This window comes from Oryctolagus cuniculus, chromosome 14 (genome assembly GCF_964237555.1).
Source record: "Oryctolagus cuniculus chromosome 14, mOryCun1.1, whole genome shotgun sequence".
NCBI classification, from domain to species: Eukaryota; Metazoa; Chordata; class Mammalia; order Lagomorpha; family Leporidae; genus Oryctolagus; species Oryctolagus cuniculus.
This window is the reverse complement of record NC_091445.1, coordinates 13121061-13148440: the sequence shown is the minus strand read 5'-3', so window position 1 is coordinate 13148440 and position 27380 is coordinate 13121061. Positions and strand designations below refer to the sequence as shown.

Genomic DNA, 27380 nt, shown 5'->3' with positions numbered 1-27380 from the left:
AGACTGGATTCTGACCCTGGTTCTGGCATCATGGACTTTCTCACCTTATTCTCTTCACAGAGATTCAGCAGTAACTAGTCCTGAAAACCACGTATGCATTTATGATATTTGCTTATTTAAATGAACGATTCATGCTACAGCAAAACAAGAATTCCAACAATGCAAAAATGTATCCCAGGGGCACTTCCACTTCAAGGAAGATGGGAGAGATGGACTTTTCCAATTATGACAGAAAACACAGGTGTCATGTATGAAACATATGGATGAAGATTCTGACAGGTAAGGGAAGGTGGAAGTGCCACGGATCTCAGGACCCGAGGAGGAATGTGTGGTTGCTCCATGGGTGTTTCTGGTTGCTTCCCATGTCCCAGATTGGGTGCTGTGGAAGTCAACAACCTGGAAATGCCAGTGGGCACAGGCAGGTCTCAGAAACACAGCACTCCCATGAGCCAGAGGAGCAGAGGAAGGGCAGGCCACCAGGAGAGGAAACTTAGAAAATAACCAAGTCGGGGCTGACACTGTGGCGCAGAGGGTTAATCCTCTGCCTGCAGTGCCGGCATCCCATGTGGGCACCAGTTCGGGTCCTGGAAGCTCCTCTTCCAATCCAGCTCTCTGCTTTGGCCTGGGAAAGCAGTAGAGGATGGCCCAAGTGCTTGGGCCCCTGTACCCGCATGGGAGACGCAGAAGAAGCACTTGGCTCCTGGCTCTGTCTCTCTCTCATTGTCTATAACTCTACCTCTCAAATAAATTAATTAGAAAAAAAAAAGAAAAGAAAATAACCAAGGCACTGCTGTAAGCACTACAGGAACGACTGAGGCCCCAACCCCACCCACCCCAGTAAAGCCAAAGGGGGAGATTTGAACTTGACCTATTTATGGCTTTATTCTCCTGTAGTGCGCCTTCCTTGGAGAAAGTTTGTTGAGATAATCATATCATTCCACAGCTTCCTTTTTTTTTTTTTTAATTTTATTTTGAAAGGCAGAGTTGCAGAGAGAGAGAGAGAGAGAGAGAGAGAGGGAGACACAGAAAGAGAGGTCTTCCATGCTTCAGCTCATTCCTCAAATGGCTGCCATGGCTGGAGCTGCACCAGGCTGAAGCCAGGAGCCGTGAGCCAGGAGCTTCTTCCCGGTCTCCCACGTAGGTGCAGGGGCCCAAGCACTTGTGCCATCTTCTGCTGCTTTCCCAGGCCCATTAGTAGGGAGCTGGATTGGAACTGGTCTGCACCTCCTTTTGTTTCACTTGGTAAAACGTTTCAAGTGAGTACACACTCATCTGTCTTATTGTTTTTAACAGGTGCATAATAATTTCAAGGTGTGAATGTAAAGAATATATTCAACTTGCTTTCTGTTCATGGGCATTTAGTGGTTTTCCAATCCTTTTCTCTTATAAGCTGCATAAATAGGTTTATAAGTACTTTATGCACAAGTGCAAGTATATCTAGAGTACAATTTCTGAGAATAAATGTTCCAAAGGGTGTATACGTTTTAGGTTTCAATATATACTATATCCAAGATTCTCAAAAAAACTTGTCCCAAATTGCTTAACCTCCACAAATGTTTAAGGAAACCCTGTCCTGCTACACTTTCCAGAGTGAATTCATGTTACCAAGTTTAGATCTTTGCAAATCCAGTGGATGAAAATACGTATCTTATTATATTTGGAGCATTTACCTTATTTATAGAAAAGCTGAACAAGTCGTGTGTGAGAAAGCTGTTTGTGTTCCTTTCTGTGTGAGCTGTCTTCTCAAATAGCTGTACTAGAGAAACATATGCTATGTACAACAGAATGTAATGCACCACAGATGAAATAATATGTCACCGTTGTGTCTTCTTATTTTACACAGTATCTTGTATCCTATTGAATTTTACTTGTAGAGTTTCTTACACAGTTTGGAAACATACATGTGTATTTTCTTGCCCTATCTTATGCAAGCTACTAGGGTGACTTGTGACTCTTTATCTACGTTCACAAAGCTTATCTTTAATGTTCGGATATTGACTGGTTTAAGTCTTAAATATATATTTTTCATTCCTTTCTCTTCTGGTACCACTTCACAGGTTCTACCGTAAATATACCTTTTTCTTCTTCAAATTACTACCTTTTATTTGTTTAATAGCCTAATTCTGCCTACAGCTTTCTCCCTCCCCACTCTTCTCTCCTCCCCCCTTTCTTCCCCTGCATCTCTCTTTCTCTTCATATTTAAGCTGCTGCTACAGTAATCATTTTATATAATTAGATGCCCCAATTTGGGGAGAAAGAAAAGAATTTTTCAGGAACATTATGGTTTATTAAACTAAAAGAACCATCATTTTCCTCCTGCTCTTGATGTTGCCTTGATATTGTATGTAGGTGGCAGCTAAAAATAATCCTATTAATATTCCCTTCTATATTGTATTCACTAGCATGTTTAGTGCCTCATTACTAATGAGAATTCATCAAAAAATAATGCAAAATTCTTTGCTTCTGATTGTTGTAATAAGAGCACCATTTGAGTTCACAGACAACCTGTGAATCTACAAATAAGAAAATCTAAATAAAACTTACTTGAAACCCAGAAATATAAAATCATACAGAGAAGAGAGGTTATATTTCTTTTTCCTTAGCCAAGACTCACAAAAGTGGACTGCAGACCACTGCTAGCTGCTACATTTTTTAAAGGATTTATTTATTTGAAAGGCAGAGTTACAGAGAGGCAGAAGCAGAGAGAGAGGTCTTCCGTCTGCTGGTTCATTTCCCAATGGCCACAACGGCTGGAGGTGGGCCACTTCGAAGCCAGCAGCCTGGAGCTTCTTCCAAGTCTCCCATGCAGGTGCAGGGGCCCAAGAATTTGGGCCATCTTCCACTGCTTTCCCAGGCCATAGCAGAGAGCTGGATCGGAAATAGAGCAGCTGGGTCTGGAACTGAATGTTTTGGTTTGAAGAGCATATCTAAGGACTGGTGCTGCGGCATAGCAGGTAAAGCCGCTGCCTGTAGTGCCGGCATCCCATATGGGCTCTGGTTCAGAAGCTGGCTTTTTTCACATACAGGTCTACGATGCATCTGAAGTTAATTTTTGTGTATGGTGAGAGGTAGGAATCAAGGTGCATGTGTGTGTGTGTGTGTGTGTGTGTGTGTGTGACGCTGCAGCATCATTTGTTGCAAAAGTCTTTTTTTTTTCCCACTGAATTCTGTTAGTGTATTTGTAGGGAATCCATTGTCAGTTTGAGTAGGTTTACCCTATAGATACATGTTTCTGCTCTTTCTCTAATAGTCTCTTCATTGTTATGCCCCATTAATTTTGAAAAGCAGAGGCCTTTTCTTAATTCTACTGCTTATCTTCTGTTCATTACTTAAATTTGTCAACTATTCACATTCTTTGTGGGGAACAACAAAGGCATTGACATCAGGGAGACTTATGAGAGAGACAGAGAAAGAAACAGAGAGAGAGAAGGACAAACAGAGCTCCCAGGTCCTAGTGTACTCCCCATTCAGCTGTGTTAATGCTAGCAGGCAGCATTTGCTGGCTCAAGTAGTTGCTATCCACATGGGAGACCCACGTGGAGTTACTGGTTCTTGGCTTCGGTTTGGCCCAGCCCTGGCTGTTGGAGCCATTTGGGGGAATGGACCAGCCTGGCAAAGATCTCTCTCTCTGCCTTTAAAATGGATGAAAGTAAGGAAACATTTAACACATCTGATGCATCCTGCGTGGTCCCTGTGCTTCTTCCTAGGTAGAAGATCTAGGAGAGGGCTGCCTCAATAAGCTGACCAACTGCAAGGCTGCTGAACACCCAGCGTGCTGTCACTGGATAAAACACACGAGAGAGTTTCTGGGCTAAGTCCCTGAGACTGTGTGCATGGTTGTTAGAGCAGTTGGCCTGCCCTACCTCATGCACATGCTCAAGACTCACATCTTCAGGGGCCAGTGCTGTGGCACAGCGGATAAAGCCGGCACCTGCAGTGCCAGAATCCCATATGGGCACCAGTTCGAGACCTGGCTGCTCCACTTCCGATCCAGCTCTGGGAAAGCAGTGGAAGATGGTCCAAGCCTTTGGGCCCCTGCACCCGTGTGAGAGACCCGGAAGAAGTTCCTGGTTCCTGATTGGTGCAGCTCTGTTGCGGCCATCTGGGGAGTGAACCATTGGATGGAAGACCTCTCTCTCTCTGCCTCTCCTCTCTCTATGTAACTCTGACTTTCCCTAAAGGGAAAGAGAAAGTGAATCTGCTTGGGAGCAGCTGAGCTAGCGCCCTCCGAGGCCAAGCCTGCCCATCCATCTCCGCATGCGCCTTAAGCAGCAGGAAACTTGGCCCGCCCAACCAACCGTGGGGACACCAGAGCTCGGCCATTCCTGCCCAACGCAGAACCCTTGTGAGGGGCGCTTTTAAAAACTGAGGATTTCTGTCTGCATTAAGGCCTTGTCACCACCACTCTGCGCTCTGAGGTCTCCAGGTCCAATCCGCCTTCCTTCTGCTTGGTACTGAAGCTGGAAGACCCCCGCTCCCTCCTGCTGGCCACACCTCTCTCCCTCACAGGTGCTTCCTGGCCTGTCCCACGATGATAATCCTGTTATCCAGACCTCGGAGGACCAGAAGGGACACAGCTGGCGGTCATGTAATACCAGCTCAAAAGTCACTTTCTCAGAGACCTTCTCAAACCTCCACTATTTAAGCTCTGGTCACCCCTGTTGCACGTTCCTGTCTCAATTTCTTTGTAGAATTTGACATTGTACCCTTTACATTTTTAATTTTTTTTCCCCGAATAGACTTTTATAAAGTAGCTTACAGGTATCTTTTTTTTTTTTTTTTTTTGATAGGCAGAGTTAGACAGTGAGAGAGAGACACAGAGAAAGGTCTTCCTTTCCATTGGTTCACCCCCCATATAGCCGCTATGGCCAGTGTACTGCGCTGATCTGAAGCCAGGAGCCAGGTGCTTCTTCCTGGTCTCCCATTGGGGTGCAGGGCCCAAGGACTTGGGCCATCCTCCACTGCCTTCCTGGGCCACAGCAGAGAGCAACCGGGACAGAATTCGGTGCCCCAACCGGGACTAGAACCCCGGGGTACTGGTGCTGTAGGTGGAGGATTAGCCTAGTGAGCTGCGGCGCCAGCCATATAGTGAACCTTTAAGTTAAATATATTTTGATTCAAAATATGAAAGTCTCACTTTAATTTCCAAGTGGACTGAGTGTTGTCCAATAGAATTTCTTTAATTTTGCATTAACAGAATTCGTGAACAAGGTATACTAAATTTAGTACAGAAGGACAGTAGCCACCTTCTCCTCTTTTCATTTCGACTGTGAAAACACAGGGACCGCAGTCAGTTCACCTTTCCTATACCATTTCTGAATTTGCTAAAGATATACTATAGCAAAGGAAGAGTGCTGAAAGATAGGTAGTATGAGAAATGGTGGTGGTTGGGGTCAGTGCCAGTTCTAGTCCCAGCTGCTCCTCTTCCTTTACCCGTTACGCCACAGCACCTGCCTCCACTCATGTTCTTTAAAAATAAATTTTCTATTTTACTTTTAAAAACATTGGGCTGTATAACTGTGCTGAGACAATACATTTGTCTTGCTTTTTTTTTTTGTTTCCTGTTTTTAAAAAATATATTGTATTAACTATGTCTTAGGTTGAGTTCTTTAAGGAAGTGACTGTGAGATCTGCATAACTGGGGTTTACTGGGGCAGCGTCTCAGAAACAAGACCTGTGGGGACTGACAGAGGCAGAACTGGGCAGAGGGAACAGGGGCGCTGTGATGCAGTCAAAGCAGAGGCCTCAGCCAGCTCTACAGGGCGCCATGATGTTGGAGAAGCCCTTCCCCTCAGAGTTCACCTGGATTGAGGCCAGGAAGCCAGGCTCTTCCCTTTCATATTGGCCTGTCTTTGGATAAATTCTGCCTCCAGGGAGACTTTGTAATCTGGCTGAAGGCACCTACTTTTGGGAAAGGGCAATTTACCAGGAGGAACTGAGCTGGGTGTTTTCAGCTGCCCAAATTTCTGGAAGCTGGGGGAATAGGTTCTTTGGTTCTGAAGACAGGAAGGCGGGTGGGCTATAGCACTGACTACAGCCTGATAATGCATTATTTTAGTTTATGTCATTTTAAAGCCATGGTATTCTTACTAACCTTTATTTTTAAAAAGAATTTCTAGTTACATTAGTTTTTCTTTTACAGTGAAGAAATATTTCTTTATCAACTCACTGAACATATTTAAGTTCTCTTTATCCATTTCTGTCTATTGGTTGGAATCCATTCAGCTTTTCTTCCCTCTAGGCCTACTCCATCAATTTATTTTAAATCTCTCATTTTTCTTTTTTCATTGATTTAGGAGGTGTATTAATTTTCTATCATTGCTATAACTAATTACTATAATTTTAGTGCCTTAAAACAACACTTGCATACTATGTTTTTTTTTTTTTTTTTTTTTTTAAGATTTCTTTTATTTATTTGAAGACAGAGTTACAGAGAGAGGTAGAGACAGAAAGAAGGGTCTTCCATCCGATGGTTCATTCCCCAGATGACCTCAACAGCCGAAGCTGTGCTGATCCGAAGCCAGGAGCCAGGATCTTCTTCCGGTCTCCCATGTGGGTGCAGGGGCCCAAGGATTTGGGCCATCTTCTACTGCTTTCCCAGGCCGTAGCAGAGAGCTGGACTGGGAGAGGGGCAGCCGGGACTTCAACCGGTGCCCATATGGGATGTCGGCGCTTCAGGCCAAGGCTTTAACCCACTTCACCACAGTGCTGCCCCCCCGCCCCATTTCCTTTCTAGCTGTTGGCCAGAGGTCATCTCAACTTTTAGAAGCAGTCCATATCTGATTCTATAGATTTCCTGTGCAAATTATTTCTGTGAAATCCATTTTGCTATTATTATATCTTATAATCATTGTTCTCTCAAATGTGATGATCAGCTACTTACTGAATTCTTTTTATCAATTCCAATAGCTTCTTTGGTATTCTTGGATTTTCCAGGTGTTATATAATTCATACACAATGTTAATTTCATGTGGCACTTCTTCCCCTTGTTTTATTGCATCATTCATGAGAATTTCAAGGATAATATTGATAACCATTTTAATGGTTTCTGTGGCAGACTTGCTAATCCCATTTTATGTTTAGTAACAGATGGTATGACCTCATGTTTTATCAGGGAACATGGCATCCAAACTAGAGAGCTCTTCTCAGCCTCCCTTACAGCAAGCAAGTAGTGGCCATGTCACTAGTTTCCACGGCTTAAATGTGAAGAGAAGTGATGCGTGTGACTTCCCTATCATTCCCTTAACAGGGTATGGCACTGACGACATTTGACCTTAACAAGTAAAAACACATTTTCCCAAATTACTTGTCCACAGTGTCATTCTCTATGAAATGACCATAAGCATCTCACAAAACTCTAGTGTTCCGGGGATCAAGGTTGAGAAACCCTAATGTTCCATTCTAAGTGTGTTATTCAGCATGGTAAAAAAAAAAAAAAAAAAAAAAAAAAAAGCACTGTCCATACCTGCTTTATTAATATGTATCTTAGAATGAGTAAGGGATATTTTGTCCTTGAGATCATCTCGGTTATCTAGCATTATGATTATTTAATAGATTTATATGTTGAATTCTTCATAAACACACTCTATTTAATGATAGCGAACTGTGTCGTTAAGAGGACACCAAACGTTTTGCTAACATCTAGGACCCAAAGGAACATCAACTGCAGCCAGCCACTGGGGACACAATGAATGACGTGCATAAACTCGGTCGCAAGTGAGCCTGCGTAGGATGCTGAGGGTTGGGTTGGCCGCAAAAATTAAGCTCACGTCTCTGAGAGCACCTGCACCGGTCTCCTCCCCGCCATTCCCTACCTGGGAGCTGTCCACACGCCGGCCCGCAAAGGATTCGGGGAAAAAGCAGCTGGCCAATCTAAGGGGCCGGAGGGCACGGGAGAGGCGGGCACAAACGCTCCTTTGACTGACGCTAAAGCCATCCAATGAAAATAGGGCGTAGTGCCGAGCGGGGCACAACCTTAGCGGGTTTCGACCAATCCCGCTCAGAAGTGTCTGTCTTCTGGGCGGGGCTGGTGGTGGCAGCGGCCGTTCGCGTCTGTTGAACGGCTTGTGGGAGTCCTGCTGCTTCGGGCCAGGGCATAAAGTCTCTGAGAGGAACGTGTCTGTCCGGGGAGGAAAATGAGTTTAGCTCTGAGGTCGGTAGTCGTGAGGCGGCCGCGCTCCCCACGCCGCGGAGCGGGCCCCGGGCGTGCTCGCGTGCGTGTGTGGGTGTGGAAGGGAGGCCGTTGGGGCCGAGGTGAGGAGGGGGCTCGCCGGCCTGCCAGCCCCCAGCCCCCCGGGAGTGCAGAGCCCTGCAGGTGACCGGCCCGGCGCTCGCTGCCGAGGTGGTCGCCTGTGGCCGCGCACGGGGCTTTCGGCCTAGGGGGGTGGGCCGCGGGCGTGCGGTGCTGCGACCCCGCCCACCTGGCCCCCGCACCGCTGCCCACGGAGTCGCTCGCCCGTGTGCCCCCGGCCCCGCCGAATCGGAGACCCGCCCGGAGTCGGTGTCTTCTGTCCCGACCCTAGCCCTCGGTCTGTGCCCCACCCCACCCCCCGTGTCAGATAGCCTTGAAGGCAGGTGCTCAGAGACTGTGTTCCGCCACGGGTGGCCCTGGCTGCGGTCAGGTGTGGGCGGGGTCCGGACTTGCCCGCGGGCAGTCCGGGCAGGGGAATGGCTGACCCCGGCTGTGCCCAGGTGTGTGTCCACTCGGGTCTCTTGGGGAAGGTCTTCCTCAGCTCTGACGTACTGCACCTGCTGTCATTTGGTAGCCATCCCTATTGCCTTTTTTTCCCCCTTAAGATTTCAGAAACCAAAATAAGTTTTTTGTTTGTTTGTTTTTTTTTTTTTTTTAAAGATTTATTTATTTGAAAGGCAGAGTGAGTGACAGAAAGAGACAGGGAAAGAGATCTTGGATCCGCTGGTTCAGTCCTCAAAGGGCGTCCATGGTTGGGGTTGGCACAGGGGGGAGCCAGGAGCCCTGAACATGGCAGTTCACCTGAACATGCCACCCTCCTGGGTGGCAGGGGCTCAAGCTTTGGGGCCATCTTCCGCTGCCTTCCCGGGGAGCAGCTGGGACTCAGGGTTTGTGTTCCTTGGACCTGAGAGGCAGCCCTACCTGCTGGGCCACGATGCTGCCCGCCCCCCCCCATGGCTTTCACATGCAAATAAGATGATCTGTTATGAGACAATCAACTGGTTTTACATTTAGAATTTTTAAAACGTGTTCTTACAGAATTGGTGTTCTCATTTGAAACTCTGAAGCACTTCTACATCTGTCTCAGATGGAAGACATTCCTAACTTCCAAATAATTTTGCTTTTCATTTTCTTTACTCTTTTCCAGAGTTATGAGAAGTTTGACCTATAGTTTATAAGTTAAATGAGACAAGAATTTTCACATTTTTTGGAAGTAAGCACAAATGCTACATACCACTTTTTGATCTTTTAACATTCATGATATATTTAGACTCACTGCTTTGTTGGCTGACATGTTAATATTGATGGAAGAAACTACAAACAAAGTACCTAGATGTGATCCAAAATAGTTTTGAACTTACAATGCCAAAATATAGGTTAATTGATAAATTATTTGGCACTTTTTTGTAGTAATCTTGAAAACTTAATTACAAGAAATATACTGAAGTATAATAAATATTTATGTTGATTGTCAATTATGAATTCTACTTTGATTTGGATTTTTTTCCACTTTTGCAGAATGATATAAGTGTTGATTTGGTTTTGATTGAGGTTTTTGGTCTGAAAGTAATATTTCTGACCATTCTTTTTTTTTAAGGTTTTTTATTTATTTATTTGAGAGGTAGAATTATAGACAGTGAGAAGGAGAGACAAAGATCTTCCGTCTGTTGGTTCACTCCCCAGTGGCCGCAACGGCTGGAGCTGTGCTGATCTGAAGCCAGGAGTCTGGTGCTTCTTCCTGGTCTCCCATGTGGGTACAGGGGCCCAAGGACTTGGGCCATCTTTTACTGCTTTCCCAGGCCACAGCAGAGAGCTGGATTGGAAGAGGAGCAGCTGGGACTAGAACCAGTGCCCATAAGGGATGTTCGCACCACAGGTGGAGGATTAACCTACTGCGCCATAGTGCCAGCCTCCTCTGACCATTCTTGTTTCTGAGTTGGGAGGAGGGAAGGTTTGGTTCCCCCCCCCCCCCCTTTTTTTGAAACGTATATGAAAGAGTGACAGAGACAAAGTCAGAGAAATCTTCCATCTCTGAATGGCCGCTATGGCTGAGGCTGGGCCAGGCTGAAGCTAGTAGCCAAGAACTCCATTCAGGTCTCCCATTTGGGTGATTGAACCAACCACTTGAGCCATGCCATAGTTGTCTGCCTTCCCAGGTGCATTAGCAGAGAGCTGATTGGAAGTGAAGCAGCTGGGACCTGAACTGGCACTCATGTGCGATGCCAGTGTGGCAGGTGGTGGCTTAATCCATTGCATTGTGACAGTGGCCCTTGTTCCCCATTTCTGTCAGAGTTTCGGCTTCATACTGGGAAGTGTACATTCATAGAACTGTGGACTATGGAACAAGCAGGATGTCAACTCATACAGAAAAAATACTTTATCTTTCTTCAACATATTTCCTTTTTGGAAATTTAGAAAGTTGTTGATTGTTTAGTTTGCATAAGAGAATACGATTAGAGTGGACTAATGACTTTTTTGTTTCCATTTTATAGAAGTGAGCTTGTAGTAGACAAAACAAAGAGAAAAAAAAGAAGAGAGCTCTCTGAGGAACAGAAACAAGAAATTAAAGATGCCTTTGAACTTTTTGATACAGACAAAGATGATGCAATAGATTATCATGAACTAAAGGTAAAGTATAAAGTATATATTTATCTGTTAAAGTGATTTGCATTTTTGACAGCTTTAAAATACATTTATTTTATTTATTTTATTTTTTTGACAGGCAGAGTGGACAGTGAGAGACAGAGACAGAGAGAAAGGTCTTCCTTTTCCTTTGGTTCACCCCCCAATGGCCGCTGCGGCCGGCGCACCGCGCTGATCCGATGGCAGGAGCCATTTGCTTATCCTGGTCTCCCATGGGGTGCAGGGTCCAAGGACTTGGGCCATCCTCCACTGCCCTCCTGGGCCATAGCAGAGAGCTGGACCGGAAGAGGAGCGATCAGGACTAGAACCCCGTGTGCCGGCGCCGCAGGTGGAGGATTAGCCTATTGAGCCGCGGTGCCGGCCAAAATACATTTCTATATAATTATTGTAACTGAACTGGTTTTGGAACTATGAAATCTTTTTAAGCATTCGTAGTTAGGTGCTATAGTAAAACAGAACCCCTAATGCAGTTGTATGAAAACGTTTTTGCATGGTAAAGTGAATGATATTTTAAATGTAAAAATACATTCCTATGAAAGATGGTTATTTTTCATTCACAAAAGTAATGGATTGGAAGCTATGGAATTTAAGCAGCTCTTATCATTATCATTCTTCCTGTTGGTTTTATTTAGATTTTGGTAACTCATGCTTTTTTTTTTCATACTGGGAGAGTGGGTTTTTAAGCTTTTAATTTAAACATGTTAGTAACACAATCTCAACCTACTTTCTGTAGTGCATGCATAATAAGTTGTTTGATGTTGAACACGTGCTAATGGAGAAAGATGTCAAATTCAAGGCTTAAAATTAGTTGTGGTGAGACACCAGCATCTTACATGTGTGCCAGTTGGAGTCCCAGCTAGCTGCTCTACTTCTGATTTAGCTCCTTGCTAAGACACTTGGGAAAACAGTGGAAGGTGGCCCGAGTACTTGGGACCCTGCACCTATATGGGAGACATAGATGGAATTCCAGGCTCCTGGCCTAGCCCAGCCCTGGTCACTGTGACCATCTGGGGAATGAACCCAGGATGAAAGATCTGCCTGTCCCTCTCTCTCTGTAACTCTGTCTTTCAAATATAAATTTTTTTGAAAGAAGTATTATTTATTAAAGATCTAAGGGGAAATTGGTATTTAAGGTTGTGTGGTTTTTACATTCAGCACAATTTGAAAAACAGCACTTTTGAGATTTTTAGTAGCCTTAATGGGTAGGTGAATAACTATCAATGTTCGTTTTGCGGCTTTATTTCTGGTAACTTTGTAAGGGATTTTAAAGGATTTCAGGTGGGGTAAGACATATGTAATGACAGGTTGGGATGTACGTGTGAAAGCAATACTAGGTGTGTTAAGTGCAACTTCCTTAGTCTTGCAGTCCTCTCTTTTCTCACATTTTAAAGAAATTACTCATTTGAGCAATTCTTCCATTATAGTGTCTCTGCCATTTGTTGCCATTGGTGTCTTGATTTGTGTGGGGCTATACTTCGTTCCTGGAGCCTCCTGAGTGGTTCCTTCACTTCTAGTTCACATTGTACCCTATCCTTAGATTTAGATCATTCTCAAACTCAACATATTGTTCAGTGCTCATAAAACTTTACTGATTGCTCATTGCCCATAAAGTTCAGATTTACTTGCTTTCTGTTGAATGCCTTCTGTATCATCTGCTTTTCTCATTTGCTAACTGCTTCACTCCATCTGAACTCTTCCCATTCAGGTGAGACTGCTCTGTTCACTGTTCCCCAACCCTATTCTTTGTTTCAGTGTCTTTTAACACCAGCCATGCTTTCTTTCTTTCTTTCTTTCTTTTTTTTTTTTTTTTTAAGATTGATTGATTTATTTGCAAGGCAGAGTTACATAAGAGGGGTGGGGAAGAGAGAGATTGAGATTGAGATCTTCCATACACTGTTCACTCCCCAGATAACTGCAACAGTCAGGATGGCCCAAGCCAAAGACAAGAGCCTGGAGCTTCCACATGTGTGCAGGGGCCCAAACACTTGCACCATCTTATGCTGCTTTCCTAGATGCATTGTCAGGGAGCTAGATGGGAAGTGGAGCAGCAGGGACTTGATCTGGTGCCTATGTGGGATGCCAGCATTGCAGGCGATGGATTAACTCGTTATGCCACAACGTGGGACCCCCCCCCCCCGCCCCGCCCCGCCTCCCCTTTCCCCGCAACCATCCTTTCTACATACCCACTACTACTCCTTGTCTGTCCACCAAGAAACAACTTGAATGCCTCCATATAAGACTGTAATGAGTAAAATGTCTTTCTTGTTAGTAGTGACAAAATCTCTTTTCTCTGGCTTCAGGGTCCTGGACTGTTTATTTGCTAACTGATCATGTAGGATCTGATGGTAATATTTCTTCTGTTGTGTAGCCTTATAATATTTATGCCACATCTTTTTCCCATTTTGGTTGTTAATCCCTTGAGAACAAATAAGTTGTTATGGCCTTTGTCAGGTGCCTATGCTGATGAACATATCCAGTGGCAGTGAAGATACCTTTCCCTACTATGACTCAGTATTCAAAAAATGACCCTCTGTTAATCCTCCTTCATTCCCCTCTTCTTTCAGCCCCAGGGATTGATGAAACGTCAGGGGCTTCTGTTTGGGGCTTCCTCAGCAGTGAGAAGATCCCCAGGTAGCTGTATGTGACTCACTTTCTGGTGCTGTCCCATGGGAAAAGTGTGACATGAGTGGGACAGCGTCTGCTTTCCAGCTGCCTGCTGGTGCTGTTGCAGTAACTGAATTAAGACTGGATTGTCAAAAAACAAAACAAAACAGATATGCAATATTTGAGTGAGCACTTAACATCTGCAAAGAAGGGAAATCAGAAAATCCAAGAATTGAAAAAACCCTAGAAGACCAGTGGCACACAACAATATTTCCTGATTGTGAACTATTTTCTAAACACTAACTTAGTGTTTAGAAAATGCAGCCCTAGCTTTTACAAGGTATTTATAAATATTCTGGGTCAAGGGAATACATACCATTGTTTAAAATAAAAATAAGGTATATTTGACTGTTTCTTAATTTCTTCTAATTATAATGATTTTTTTGTTTGTTTTTTAAAGATTTTATTTATTTGAAAGAGAGAGAAATGGAGACAGGGGAAGAGATGGAGAGGGAGAGATCCTCCATCTGTTGGTTCACTCCCCAAATGGCTAAAATGCCAGGGCTGGGCCAGACCGAAGGCGGGAGCTTCATCTAAGTCTCCATGTGGTGCAGGGCCCAAGGAATTGGGCCATCTTCTGTTGCTTTCTCAGCAGGTGCATTAGCAGGGAGCTGAATCAGGAGTGGAGCAGGCAGGACTCAGATGGCATGCCAGCATTGCTGGTGGCAGCTTAACTTATTATGCCACAGTACTCTTCCCCTGATGTTTCTCTTAAAGAGGGAAAGGCACTCTGTTTTCTTAAGACTTCTAACATTTTTCAGGTATGTATAGAAGGAGGTAAATAATACAGAAACCAGTCATGAAAGGGCTCTGAGAAGACTGGATTTGTCATTTCCATGGAGAATGGCAGAAGTTGGGTATTCCTGAAGTGTGATTATTAGTGGGGGGGGGGGGGGGATCTTCAGCATATCATGAAAAAATATACATGAATTTCAAAATTGCTTTATCCCAAAATATGCTTCTTTTAATTAAAAAATAGTTTGCTAAAATTATATGTGCATTGTCAGTTTATTGTATAGTATATTCTGTAAACACTTGATTAGTCTGTCATATAAAAAACAACCTATACATTGAAAGATTTCCTGTTTGATTTCAGCAGTGGAGAACTACACTAACACTTTGTTATTTTAGAAACATTCAGAAGAATTATATTTTATTAATGTGTTGCCATCTCTTTAAGATTTAAAAACTTCCTTAAGAATTGGAAATCACTTCTTTAGTAAAGAGTACTTTATAATTTGTTTTTCCTTTTTAATCCAAAAGGTGGCAATGAGAGCCTTGGGGTTTGATGTAAAAAAAGCTGATGTACTGAAGATTCTTAAAGATTATGACAGAGAAGCCACTGGGAAAATCACCTTTGAAGATTTCAATGAAGTTGGTATGTATTTTAATAAATAGTCTGTAGCCAGTAGTTAGGAAGGTATCTGATTAATACAAATTTTGTTTGCTTAATTTTCTGGATTATGGAATTTTTTAATTGAACATTGGTGTGTAATATGGCTCTTATGTCAGGTTTTTTCTTTTTTAACTCTTTAATTTTCAAAGAAAAATTATTGGCAGCTTTGCTGTGAAATTTATAGTTTTGTCTTCTGTTTTATTCTGAATATTCTAACCAAGGAACTATTGGGTAGCTTTTATGGAAAGCTTTTCCAAGTAATATGATTTATATTATGTGATAAAACTAAAAAGATGGTCAAAAATTTGTTTTCTTTTTTTTTTTTTTTTTTTTTATCTTTTATTTAATGAATATAAATTTCCAAAGTACGACTCATGGATTACAATGGCTTCCCCCCCCATACCGTCCCTCCCACCAACAACCCTCCCCTTTCCCATTCCCTCTCCCCTTCCATTCACATCAAGATTCATTTTCGATTATCTTAATATACAGAAGATCAGCTTAGTATACCTTAAGTAAGTATTTCAACAGTTTGCTCCCACACAGAAACATAAAGTGAAAAATAATAGATGATTTTTTTAAAATGATGATGAAATCAGATCAGACCTATTGTCATGTTTAATCCCAGTGAGAGTCAATTTTCTCTCAATAAAACAGAAAATTTGTATCCTGCTGTTTGGAAAACAATTCCCAGTACCTTTCTGGTATGTGATTTTTGTTGGCAAAGAGGAAGAGAAGGAAACTGGTAGCAGTTGATGTCCTTGGTTGTTGAAGTGCATGCCTTCAGGCTGACAGTTTATAAGGGGCTGTGTACTCTGGGTGACCTTGATCTCAGTGAATTAAGTCATCTGTTTAGTTGAGGGTGGAGTGTGGGAAGTAAGGGAGGCAGTTTGCCAACTGGAATCAGAAGAAAATACTTTAAAGTCATCAATGTATCATAGTTTATAATGGTTTAATATGGTTAAATTATTGCACGGTTGATTTTAGCGAAGTGTTTATAGCATATGTAGATTGTAGTTTTTCAGAATAGAAGATTTTGGAAAGACAGTTAATGTAACAATGTATTGTCTGTGACATACATAGAATGTATAAATAGTCAAGTTTATTTTCAGTGTTATTTTCTAAACCAATGATACCACTTTTGGTGAATCATAATATAGGCACAGCTAGATATTTTCAGATTATCTAAAAAATTTAGCAACAAATTAAATTATATGCACATACATACCATTACTTTAAATATTAAGCAAGAAGCAATATGAGAAGGAAAAAAAAATGGCAATGTGCAGACCCCAAACCCAGAGAAACAAGATTCATATCATTAGGTTTTTGTATTTGTTGTGTTTTTGTTTGTTTGCTTGTTTTGGTCTGAAAGCTCAAACCAAAAGCAGTTAAGCTGCGAGGTAGACCTAAGAGGAAGAAACTGTAGCACAGAGGATCCCCAGCTCAGGAACTGATAAATGACTGTTTGGAGAGGCATCTTTGGCTCTTTGGGGAACATATTCTTTCTTTTCCTCTAATTTCTAGAACTGGGGAGAGGAGGAGAGTCACCTTTATTCTCTCAGTTTGGCTGTTCTTCTGGAGTTTATGATCGTAGTATTCCAACTTTGAACTTAGTTTTTTTGTAGAACAGGGTTAGGATATATGGAAATAATGCAGGTATATTACCATTCCCCTTGTTCCTGCTATTGGGAAAGAGCTATAATTCAGGTGCATTAGACCCAGTAATAGTGGGTTAGCATGCACCACCTGGGAACCAGATCCCCAGGGTTCAGATCTTGGTTTTGCCACTTCCAGTTGTATATCTTGGTTATTGTACTGCCTTATTTTTAACTATAAAATGGGGATATTTGCACTCTCCAAAGTGTTCTTGTGAGGATTAATAAGTTAATTGTATGTAAAGCATTTAGAAATTGGCATAGTGTATAGTTAAGTGCTACGAAGTCTGAGTTTCATTGGCTGGAAATAATCATATATGCATCACTGAGAAATAAATATTGTTCTCTGCATATTTTTATGGTCTTTTTGTTTTAGTTGCCAGATATTTTAAGTACCATGTCATTATCATCAATAATTTTATAAAACATTTCATCTTGGGCAATTATAATTTTTTTAGGATTTATTTATTTATTTGAAATGGAGAGCGAGGGAGAGAGAAAGGTTTTTTCCATCAGTTGGTTCATTCCCTCAACAGCTGAAATAGCCAGGTGTGGATCAGGCTGACACCAGGAGCTGGGCCCTCCATCCGGGTCTCCCATGTGAATGACAGGAGCCCAGGTATGTGGGCCATCACCCGCTGTCCTCTTGGGTGCATTAGCAGGGAGTTGGATTGGAAGCAGAGTATCTGGGACCTGAACTGGCACTCTGCTATGGTGCCAGTGTTGCAAGCTACGTCTTAACCTGCTGCCACAATGTAGGCCCTGAGGGAGTGTAATTTTTTTTTTAAAGATATATTTATTTATTTGAAAGTCAGAGTTACACAGAGAAAAGGAGAGTAGAGAGAGAGGTCTTTCATCCGCTGATTCACTCCCCAGTTGGCCACAACGGCTGGAGCTGTGCCGGTTGGAACCCAGGAGCCAGGAGCTTCTTCTAGGTCTCCCATGCAGGTGTAGGGGCCCAAGCAGTTGGGCCATCTAATACTGTTTTCCCAGGCCTTAGCAGAGAGCTGGATCAGAAGTGGAGCAGCGGTACTCCAACCGATGGCCATATGGAATGCTGGCACTGCATGTGGCAGCTTTACCTGCTATGCCACTGCGCTGGCCCCTGAATATAATTTGAAAAGTGTGATTTTTATTAGTTGAGACCAGAGTCCCATGCCACCTCTGTTTTCTTGACATCTCGTTTTTTCTATCTTATTAGTGGAACAGAATAAACAGAAATACATCTTTTCTGTCTTATTAATAGAACAGAATAAATATCTTTGTCTTGACTCTCAAAGGCCATCTGTTAGGAGTAAAAATTTACTATTGGGGAATCAAGCAATGAAGAACTGTGTATTCTCCTTATTTGTTGATTGTTCTTAATTAATAACTGACCACATAATATCTGTTTTATACTTTGGGGCAAATGACTCCAAATCAAAATGTACCATCCATTACTGTCTCATGGATGTTTCTGGGTGAAGTCTGGCACTTTACTGGATTCTTCCCAGTAATAGAAAAAAACTGTAAAGCATATTTAATGTCAGTTTAGAGTCAAGTCAGCCCGAGGCCAATGAGTAACATAGGTGTTTTAGGAATCGCTAAGATCAAGATAAGTCATGTTTGTACTCTATTTTTAGCCATGTACTACTTATTATTTAATTGCATGGTTAGAGTAGACCATTATATCATTGTTCATTTTACTTATTTAACAAACACTGAGTTTCTTGGCATTAGGAACTGCACTGGTATGAGAAAGGGGAATTAAAAGTTACTAAGAGGTTCTTTTTAAGGAACTTACTATTTAAATATAGGTGACTACAAGCTATTGTACTATGTGGTAAATTATCGTTTTGTCCAGGGCAGGAATTGAGATACTAACCCTTGGCATAGATTTGCTTGTTGCCAGGACACTCACTCTGTTTTGCTGCTTTTGTGCTACCTTGGCAGAGTGAGTAGATTAGACAAAGAGTTTATGACCCCTGGAAAGTCTAAAATATTTACCATCTTGCCTTTTATGGGAAAGATTTCTCCATGCTGATAGACAGGGACTGGAGAAGACTTTGAAGAAGGGATCTTAATCTAGGCCTTTGGGATGTGAATAAGATTTCATTCCAAGGAGAAGATTTCAGGAGGAATAGAGAAAAGGCATTCCAAGAATAGAAGTCAGCGACAATGGAGTGGTACTAGAAGTGTACAACAGTCTTGGGAAAATTCCGGTAGCCCCTGGAACTGGAGGATAGGGAAATGATTGGAGAGGCAGGATTGGGCCGGTTTGGGGACATTTTGTGTAACATAAAGAGTTTGCACTCTAGTCAGCAAATGAATCATTGACAGTTATGAAGGAATGGATTATGATATTTTTTAGAAAGCGGATGAGAATATTGAAAGATGGATCAGAGGGAAAAGAGACTACAGACACAAAATACTAGACTTTTCATACTGAGGACGAAAAGAAAAATATTAAATTTAAGAGTAAAAACACCAATATCCTCAATATTAAAGGAGCTTATCAATGAGTAAGTTTATGGAATTCAAAATGATTCAGACTTTAAATATAGGAAACTAACAGTTAACAATACTGTTATCTTTTGGGGGTGGATGTGGAAATGAGGGGAATGGCGACCCCTACCACAGTCATGGGGGAAGGACGTAGAAATCCAGTATGCTGAGTGTAGGTTAACTGTGGAAATCCAGCATGCTGAGTGTAGGTTAACTGTAGAAATCCAGTATGCTGAGTGTAGGCTAACTGTGGAAATCCAGTATGCTGAGTGTAGGTTAACTGTGGAAATCCGGTATGCTGAGTGTAGGTTAACTGTGGAAATCCGGTATGCTGGGTGTAGGTTAACTGTAGAAATCCGGTATGCTGAGTGTAGGTTAACTGTAGAAATCCAGCATGCTGAGTGTAGGTTAACTGTAGAAATCCGGTATGCTGAGTGTAGGTTAACTGTAGAAATCCGGTATGCTGAGTGTAGGTTAACTGTAGAAATCCGGTATGCTGAGTGTAGGTTAACTGTAGAAATCTGGTATGCTGAGTGTAGGTTAACTGTGGAAATCCAGTGTACTGAGTGTAGGCTAACTGTGGAAATCCAGTATGCTGGGTGTAGGTTAACTGTGGAAATCCAGTATGCTGAGTGTAGGTTAACTGTGTTATGTTTGCATAGGAACTTCTAAAGCTACTGAGAAATAAAGCTCAAGTCATTTCTAGCCTCACTTCCAGTTATTTTTTAATTTACTTTTAATGTGATGTTTTTGAGTTTGCTGCATTCTAAAGTGGTTTTTATGTTTGTAAAGTCTAATTACTTTGATGAAGTATATTTCTGATCATATATTTAAATTATTTGAAGATGGAGTTACATGAGCAAAAATTTGGAGTTTAACAGATGATACCCACCTTGATTGCCAGTGTGTCGATTGCCTTATTACTTTGATTGAAAAAAAAAATTCTTGCCATTACGTTCTACTACATTGTAGGCCAGAAATAGAATGTGAAGGTGGATAAAAGAGTCACCATAAAGTTATTTACTGGATAATGCATTAGCTGTCCACAGTGAAGGCATTTGCAAGTCCTAAGAAAAACTGCATTATAAAGGAGAGTATTGATCAATGATTGCATAGAGCGTGAGTCTGAAGTAACTATAACAATTCAAGCAGTAGTGGGATAAGAATTTTTACATCTTGGAGCCCCATCTGTTCCCCAGATCGCCCTGTTGCTTCTGTAAGTGCATTAATACTTTCAGCAAGCTGCTTTTTTGGTTCACCTGTCATGTAAATTATTCAGTTGGTAACGAAAATTTCTTAATGCTTTTTTTTCCTTGTCCTTTGTTGTTGTTGGGATTAAATTCAAAATAAGTTGAGTATGAGCCATAGAGAAGGGTGGTATTTTATTTTGGTGTTATGGCTTTATATATGCCAACTACTTTTTGACTGAATATTTATGAGCTTTGATGATTTGCATACTTGTAGTAATATACTTCAGTTAGTTACTTGGAAACCTTTTTGTATAAAATTAATGGCTAAAAGAAAATTATGGAATATGTGTGTAGATGATATAACATTACTTGAATAGGAAGGTGCTTATTGAACCAAATACAGATGAAACAACAGTAAAACAGCAATTTGCTGGGGAGTTGGGTTGCCTTTTTTCATTCTGGATTCATTAGGTTTTATTTTCCTGTACTTTACATTTTTAAACAGTTGTAACTTTTTCAAATGACTTTATTTGAGAGGTAGTTACAGTCAGAGAGAGGGAAAAACAGGGAGAAAAGTCTTCCATCCTCTGGTTCACTCTCCAAATGACCACAGTGACCAGAGCTTGTCCGATCCGAAGCCAGGAGCCAGGAGTCTCCTCTGGGTCTCCCACGCGGGTGCAGGGGCCCAAGGACTTGGACCATCTTCTGCTTTCCCAGGCCATCAGCAAGAGGAGCAGCTGGAACATGAACTAGAGCCCATATGGGCGCCAGCGCCACAGGTGGAGGTTTAGCCCGCTGCGCACAGCACCGGACCCAACAGTTGAAATTTTTTAATGATTCTGTAAACTGCAACAGGATTAACTTTTTTTAAACATTGTTTCTTGTAGTGAGTCAAATAGCTTGTAAAAGTACATGAGATGTGCAAACGACTGAAATCTTTGCTTAATGTACACTAAACTGATCTTCTGTAAAAAAAAAAAAAAAAAAAAAAAAAAAGAAAGAAATTATCAATTCCCAACTTGACTCTCACTGGGATTAAACATGACAATAGGTCTGATCTGATTTCATCATCATTTAAAAAAAAATCATCTATTATTTTTCACTTTATGTTTCTGTGTGGGAGCAAACTGTTGAAATACTTACTTAAGGTATACTAAGCTGATCTTCTGTATATTAAGATAATCGAAAATGAATCTTGATGTGAATGGAAGGGGAGAGGGAGTGGGAAAGGGGAGGGTTGTGGGTGGGAGGGACGGTATGGGGGGGGGAAGCCATTGTAACACATGAGTCGTACTTTGGAAATTTATATTCATTAAATAAAAGATTAAAAAAAAAAAAGTACATGAGATGTATATTTAGATTTTTTCAAAATTTTATTTAGTAACTTAGAAAACTTTAATTCATTAATTTTTGCTTCAGTATGTGTTATTGTGGTTATGGATTAAAGACTGGTAATATAAAAAAATTAAGCTTACTAAATTGTTAGATATGGTTATATTTAGTATATTAACATATACTATCAGAATACACTATTACTGTTGAGCTCTGAAATTACATTTTGTTTAGTTGTTTGAGAGTTATTATCTTGTCTAAAAATGTTAGAGAGACTTCCTTTGTTTAGTTGTTTGGTGTGTTTGTGTGTGTGGCTTACTTAGTATAATAGATTCAATCTTTTTTTTAAGATTTATTTATTTATTTGAAAGGCAGAGTTACAGAGAAGCAGAGGCAGAGAGAGAGAAAGAGAGGTCTTCCATCTGTTGGTTCACTTCTCAACTGGCCACAATGGCCAGAGCTGGGCCGAACCAAAGCAGGAAGCCCAGAGCTTCCTCCAGGTATCCCACGTAGGTTTAGAGGCCCAAGGACTTGGGCCATCTTCTGGTTTTCCAGACCATACCAGAGAGCTGGATCAGAAGTGGAGCAGCCAGGACTTGAACCGGCACCCGTATGGGATGCTGACACTGCAGACAGTGGGTTTACCCACTACGCTACAGCATCAGCCACAGATTCAGTCTTTGTAACTGCTTTTCACGTTTTGGAAATTCAAGATGCTCTTCTAGCAGAAGGTGTTGTGGTGCAATGGGTTAAGCTGCCGCCTGGGACACCTATGTCCCATATTTGAGTAGGGTTTGAGTCCCAGCTCCTCTGCTCCTGATTCAGCTTCCTGCTAATGCTCCTGGGAGGCAGCAGATGATGGCCTGAGTACTCAGGCCCCTGCCACCTATGGGGGAGACCCCAATGGAGTTCCAGGCTCCTGGGTTCCATCTAGTTTAGCTCAGGCTGCTGCAGGCATTTGGAGAGTGAACTAGCTGGTGGAAGATCCATCTCTCTCTGACTCTCCCTCTCGGTTTCTCTGCCTTCCATATAAATAAATAAATCTTAAAAATAAAAAAGAGTTCTTGTAATCATGTGAAATGTTCGTCTCTTGTCTGAGATTGTGCCTATATCAATGATGGCTGTGATTTTGTTAATCTTTCGTTTTTAAATTTGGGAAAGAATTAGTTTTAGCAATAAGTGTAGTCAGCAAACAGCTTTTATTTAGTTTCTTCTAATTGTGTTGATATGTCTCTGTAACTAGGTTACAAATGTGTAGACTTGTGTGCTTAATGTCAGTGGAGCTTAGTACGACTTTTGATAATAGTAGACCGTAAGTAAGGAAAGTATGAGAATAGCCCTGTTTATTTTGCCTTCACGTGATACAGTTTTGCTTGCTCTTATAAGTCAAATTGTTGATAATAAAAAGGTTTATATAATATCAGTTTTTTTTTCTGGCCGGCGCCGCAGCTCACTAGGCTAATCCTCCGCCTTGCGGCGCCAGCACACCGGGTTCTAGTCCCGGTCGGGGCGCCGGATTCTGTCCCGGTTGCCCCTCTTCCAGGCCAGCCCTCTGCTGTGGCCAGGGAGTGCAGTGGAGGATGGCCCAGGTGCTTGGGCCCTGCACCCCATGGGAGACCAGGAGAAGCACCTGGCTCCTGCCATCGGATAGGCGCGGTGCGCCGGCCGCAGCACGCCGGCCGCGGCAGCCATTGGAGGGTGAACCAATGGCAAAGGAAGACCTTTCTCTCTGTCTCTCTCTCTCACTGTCCACTCTGCCTGTCAAAAAAATAAATAAAAATAAAAAAAAAATCAGTGTTTTTTCTAATATCAATTTGGTTTTTCTAATTTCACATTTATTTGGATTTGAGGAAATAACATGACATTTTATTGTCACATTAAATGTTGACATACTCATAGCTTTGATTGTCATCCAATGTTTAGTTGACCTTACAAATGAAAGCCTTTGTGATAATGAAGGCTTAAAAAGTTTCTTTTTAACTGCAGTGACAGACTGGATATTGGAAAGAGATCCACATGAAGAAATCCTGAAGGCATTTAAACTATTTGATGATGATGATTCAGGGAAAATCAGCTTGAGGAATTTGCGACGTGTTGCCAGAGAACTGGGTGAAAACATGAGTGATGAAGAGCTGCGAGCTATGATAGAGGAATTTGATAAGGATGGTGATGGAGAAAGTAAGTTTTGGGTAAAACATGTTTGTAGTGTCATGATGCTGTGCATCTAATACATGTTTCTGAAACTTAAAGACCTTCAAGACCCCTTGCAAGCTATCACTTATTCAGTGTATTTGTTGTTCAACCTGTAATGAGCTGTGTGCATACTCAATTTAGAGTGAAGTGGATTGTAATACCAATGACATGAGAGTCCATACTTCAGGTAGGTACTTTACTATTCTCTGAAGATGAAACATCTCTGAAATTTCAGCTTCTTAGTAAAACTTTGATGCCTCTTTCCTTAACCTGTGTGCATGTCTAAGCTCTTAGGAAGTTGCCTTGATTTTACCCTTCAGATGTTGATAGTTTATTTTTTACTTTGTCCACTGCTGCTGTCCTAGCTCAGAACCTAATTTCTTTTCAAGAATATTATGTTAGCCTTTATTTTGAGTGCCGTGTCCCATGTGCTGATTGCTACATAGTGACATAGACAGATACGGTTCCTGCCTTCCCTTTGTAGTCTCTTGTCTCCTCTCTTCCCATACTCTAGGCCAATAAGCCTCTGATTGCTACTTCTTCAGTCTATTGATTGTATAGACATCAAATCTAAAATACAGATTTGATGATGCCATTCCTGTGTGCTAACACAGAATGATTCCTCGCTGCCTCCAGCCTGAAGTTCAGAACCTTTTGTCATCTGTTCCACGTTAGTAACTAGTTTTATTTCCCACTGTATTCTACTTTAACCCTCCCTTTCCATATGTACATACTTTGACAATACTCTTGAGTATTTAGAAAAGATGCTTTGAAGCTGTGCCTTTTGTCATCTGTGCCTTTTGTCAGGGCTTTTCTTGATCTCAGAATGCACTAATTGCTGCCGTGTGTCTGCTAAAATGTTGCTCTTTGTCCCAGGTACATTTTAAATGCCATATTTTTCTCAAAATCCACCCCTAATGCCTCTGACTGTATGAATTATGAGACTTCCATTGAGGGCCCGTAGTGTATAGAGGAGCAAACTGGAAACTTTAACTTTTGGTTGCAAACCACATTTTGTTTAGAAATACAAACTGCTTTTTTACTTTCCTACTTCTGTGGATTTTAGTAATTCTATGTTTGTGAATTTTTCACTCTGCAGTTTCTAACAGCAATGAACATATTTGTTATATTTATTGAATAATAAACATGATAAGTGTGGAGTTAAAGGCAAACCAGTACTATACAGGAAAGCTGTGGTAATGATATAGAAAGGATTGTGTCCCCATCATCACAATACAGCTTTTTGGAAAAATATATGAAACATTTAAAAAAGACCAACTGGATCATTTTAAAATAATTTTAAAATTTAAATAAGTGATTTAGCAGTAACTGTTTCTTACATCTGTGTGTAGCAGAAGCGTGCATTATGTTACTTATCATGATAACTTTTGTAGATGTAGTATTATACCTTTATATGCATATTATAGATTGGTGAATAGTACATGAAGCAACAAAGCTTTGAGCAATTAATAATCTGCTGAGGTTATTACAGAGTAATGCATGGCAGAGCCGTAACTCAAACTCAGATCTCCATCATGACAACCAAGGTTTTTTTTTTCTTTAAAAAATTGTTTTCATTCTTATTTTACTTGAACGACAGACACAGATCTATCTGCTGGTTCACTCCCCAGGTGTCTGCATTAGCCAGGGCTGGACCAGGCCAAAGTCAGGAGCTGGGATCTCAGTCTCTCACACCGAGTTGTAGGGTCCTAAATACTAGAGCCCTCTAGACTGTGCATTAGCCAGAAACTGGAGTGGGAGTGGAGGAGCCAAACCAAGCACTCTGATCCTGGACATGGGCATCCTAAATGGCATCAGAACTACTGAGCCAAACACGTGCCCCAAAGAACAGGCTTTTAAATATGAAGAGTACTGTATTTGGCTATCATGTAAAATATTAACTAGGCATCCATGTTTAGGGATTTTAAAATTGCATACTATTGAAGTAGTACATTAGCAACACATTCAGCTGGCACTTTCAGTGCTAAACTTTGTTTTTTCTCCTTCAAAATCAGATGATCTCCGACGTACTTAATTTTTTTAAAAGATTTATTTTTAAATTATTTTGAAAGAGAGGCAGAGATAGAGAGAGAGAGAGAGAGAGAGAGGTCTTCCATCTACTGGTTCACTCCCCAAGTGGCCGTTACGGCTGGAGATGAGCCTATCTGAAGCCAGGAGCAGGATCTTCCTCCAGGTCTCCCACATGGGTACAGGGGCCCAAGCACTTAGGCCATCGTCCACTGCTTTCCCAGGCCATATCAGAGAGCTGGATCTGAAGTGGAGCAGGGGGGACTTGAACTGACACCAGTATGGAATGTCGGCACTGCAGGCTGGGGCCTTAACCCACTGTGCCACAGCGCTGGCCCCTGAGGCACTTAATTGACTTAATTCTCTCAAATCTTGCCAGCTTCCTGTAATAAGATCTGCCCTGTGAAATGATGGAGTAACAAGAAAACAAATGTCATATTTGCTCGAGTCAATAATTGTCTAATCAGATCCTTATTTTAACTGGGCATCATGCTGGATTTAGTAAGCTTTTAAATACATAAAACCACATGTTCAGAGGTATCACATATTCTCTTTTAATTACCTGAAAGCTCCCTGGTAGCAGTTATGTAGCTAGTTTAATTTCCTTAATCCCTACATTTTGAACTTAAGTGTTAGGTTTTTAGATATGAAACCATGGCATAGCTTCAAATACTTTTGAATGCTATTATCCTTGAAATTTTTATGTAAAACATAAAGATTACATGTTTTTTGGTCTTAGAACTTCTATATGAAGCTTAATTTGAAATTCAAGTAATTAAATTTTATAGATTAAGGAAAAGTTGTAAGTCTTTATGTAGCAAAACAGTACTTTTCATATTTTGCATATTTTAATTATGTCTCATATTATTAAAATGACATTGTTAAATCATTGTAAGGCTGTTTTCATTATTTTTTTTTAAGATTTATTTATTTGAGAAGCAGAGTTATGGAAGGCAAGAGGGAGAGACAGAGAGAGGTCTTCCATAGCAGAGAGCTGGATCAGAAGAGGAGCAGCTGGGACTTGAACCGGTGCCCTTTTGGGATGCTGGGACAACAGGTGGCGGCTTTACCCCTACGCCACAGCGCCGGCCCTAGTCAAGGGGTCTTAAGTGAGGTATGCACTGGTTAAATAGTTGAACTTTTAAAAATTAAGGATATTGAAGCCAGCGCTGTGGAGCAGTAGGTTAATCCTTTGCCTGTGGCACTGGCATCCCATATGCGTGCCAGTTCTAGTCCAGGCTGCTCCTTTTCCAATCCAGCTCTCTGCTGTGGCCTAGGAAGGTGGTAGAAGATGGCCCAAATGCCTGTACCCCTGTACCTGCGTGGGAAACCCAGAGGAAGCTCCTGGCTCTTGGCTTCAGATTGGCTCAGCGCTGGCTGTTGTGGCCATTTGGGGAGCGAACCAGCGGATGGAAGACCTTTCTCTCTGTCTCGTTCTCTCTGTCACTGTCTGTAACTCTGCCTCTCAAAGAAGCAAGTAAAATATAAAAAAAAAAAAAGAGGTATATTATTCAAAAGCATTTATTTAACTGCAGAGATTACAGCTCATTTCTCCCAGTGTGTAAGATCTTTAGAAGTTGTTACAAGTGTTATAGATTTTT

General features: G+C 41.6%; 1 protein-coding gene and 1 long non-coding RNA gene across 3 annotated transcripts in view; one reads left to right on the top strand and one right to left on the bottom strand.

Annotated features, from left to right (window-relative positions):
* Nucleotides 1-2637: 2637 nt before the first annotated feature.
* LOC138845139 (uncharacterized) lies at nt 2638-7850 on the bottom strand. Its single transcript, XR_011381919.1, has 2 exons — nt 7815-7850; nt 2638-2868 (listed from the first exon to the last, which is right to left on the bottom strand). It is a non-coding gene; the product is annotated as an uncharacterized lncRNA (long non-coding RNA).
* A 142-nt stretch (nt 7851-7992) lies between these two features.
* CETN3 (centrin 3) overlaps nt 7993-27380 on the top strand; it is a 24340-nt gene continuing 4952 nt past the window's right edge. The window contains exons 1-5 of one of the 2 annotated variants that reach the window (XM_051853617.2): nt 7995-8152; nt 10684-10819; nt 14762-14876; nt 23545-23736; nt 26701-27380. In XM_051853617.2, coding sequence (XP_051709577.1) covers nt 8136-8152; nt 10684-10819; nt 14762-14876; nt 23545-23736; nt 26701-26714 — 474 coding nt within the window. In that variant the 5' untranslated portion in view covers nt 7995-8135 and the 3' untranslated portion in view covers nt 26715-27380. Of the gene's footprint in view, nt 8153-10683; nt 10820-14761; nt 14877-23544; nt 23737-26700 lie in introns of both variants that reach the window. The other variant, XM_002713912.5, reaches the window with a different exon arrangement.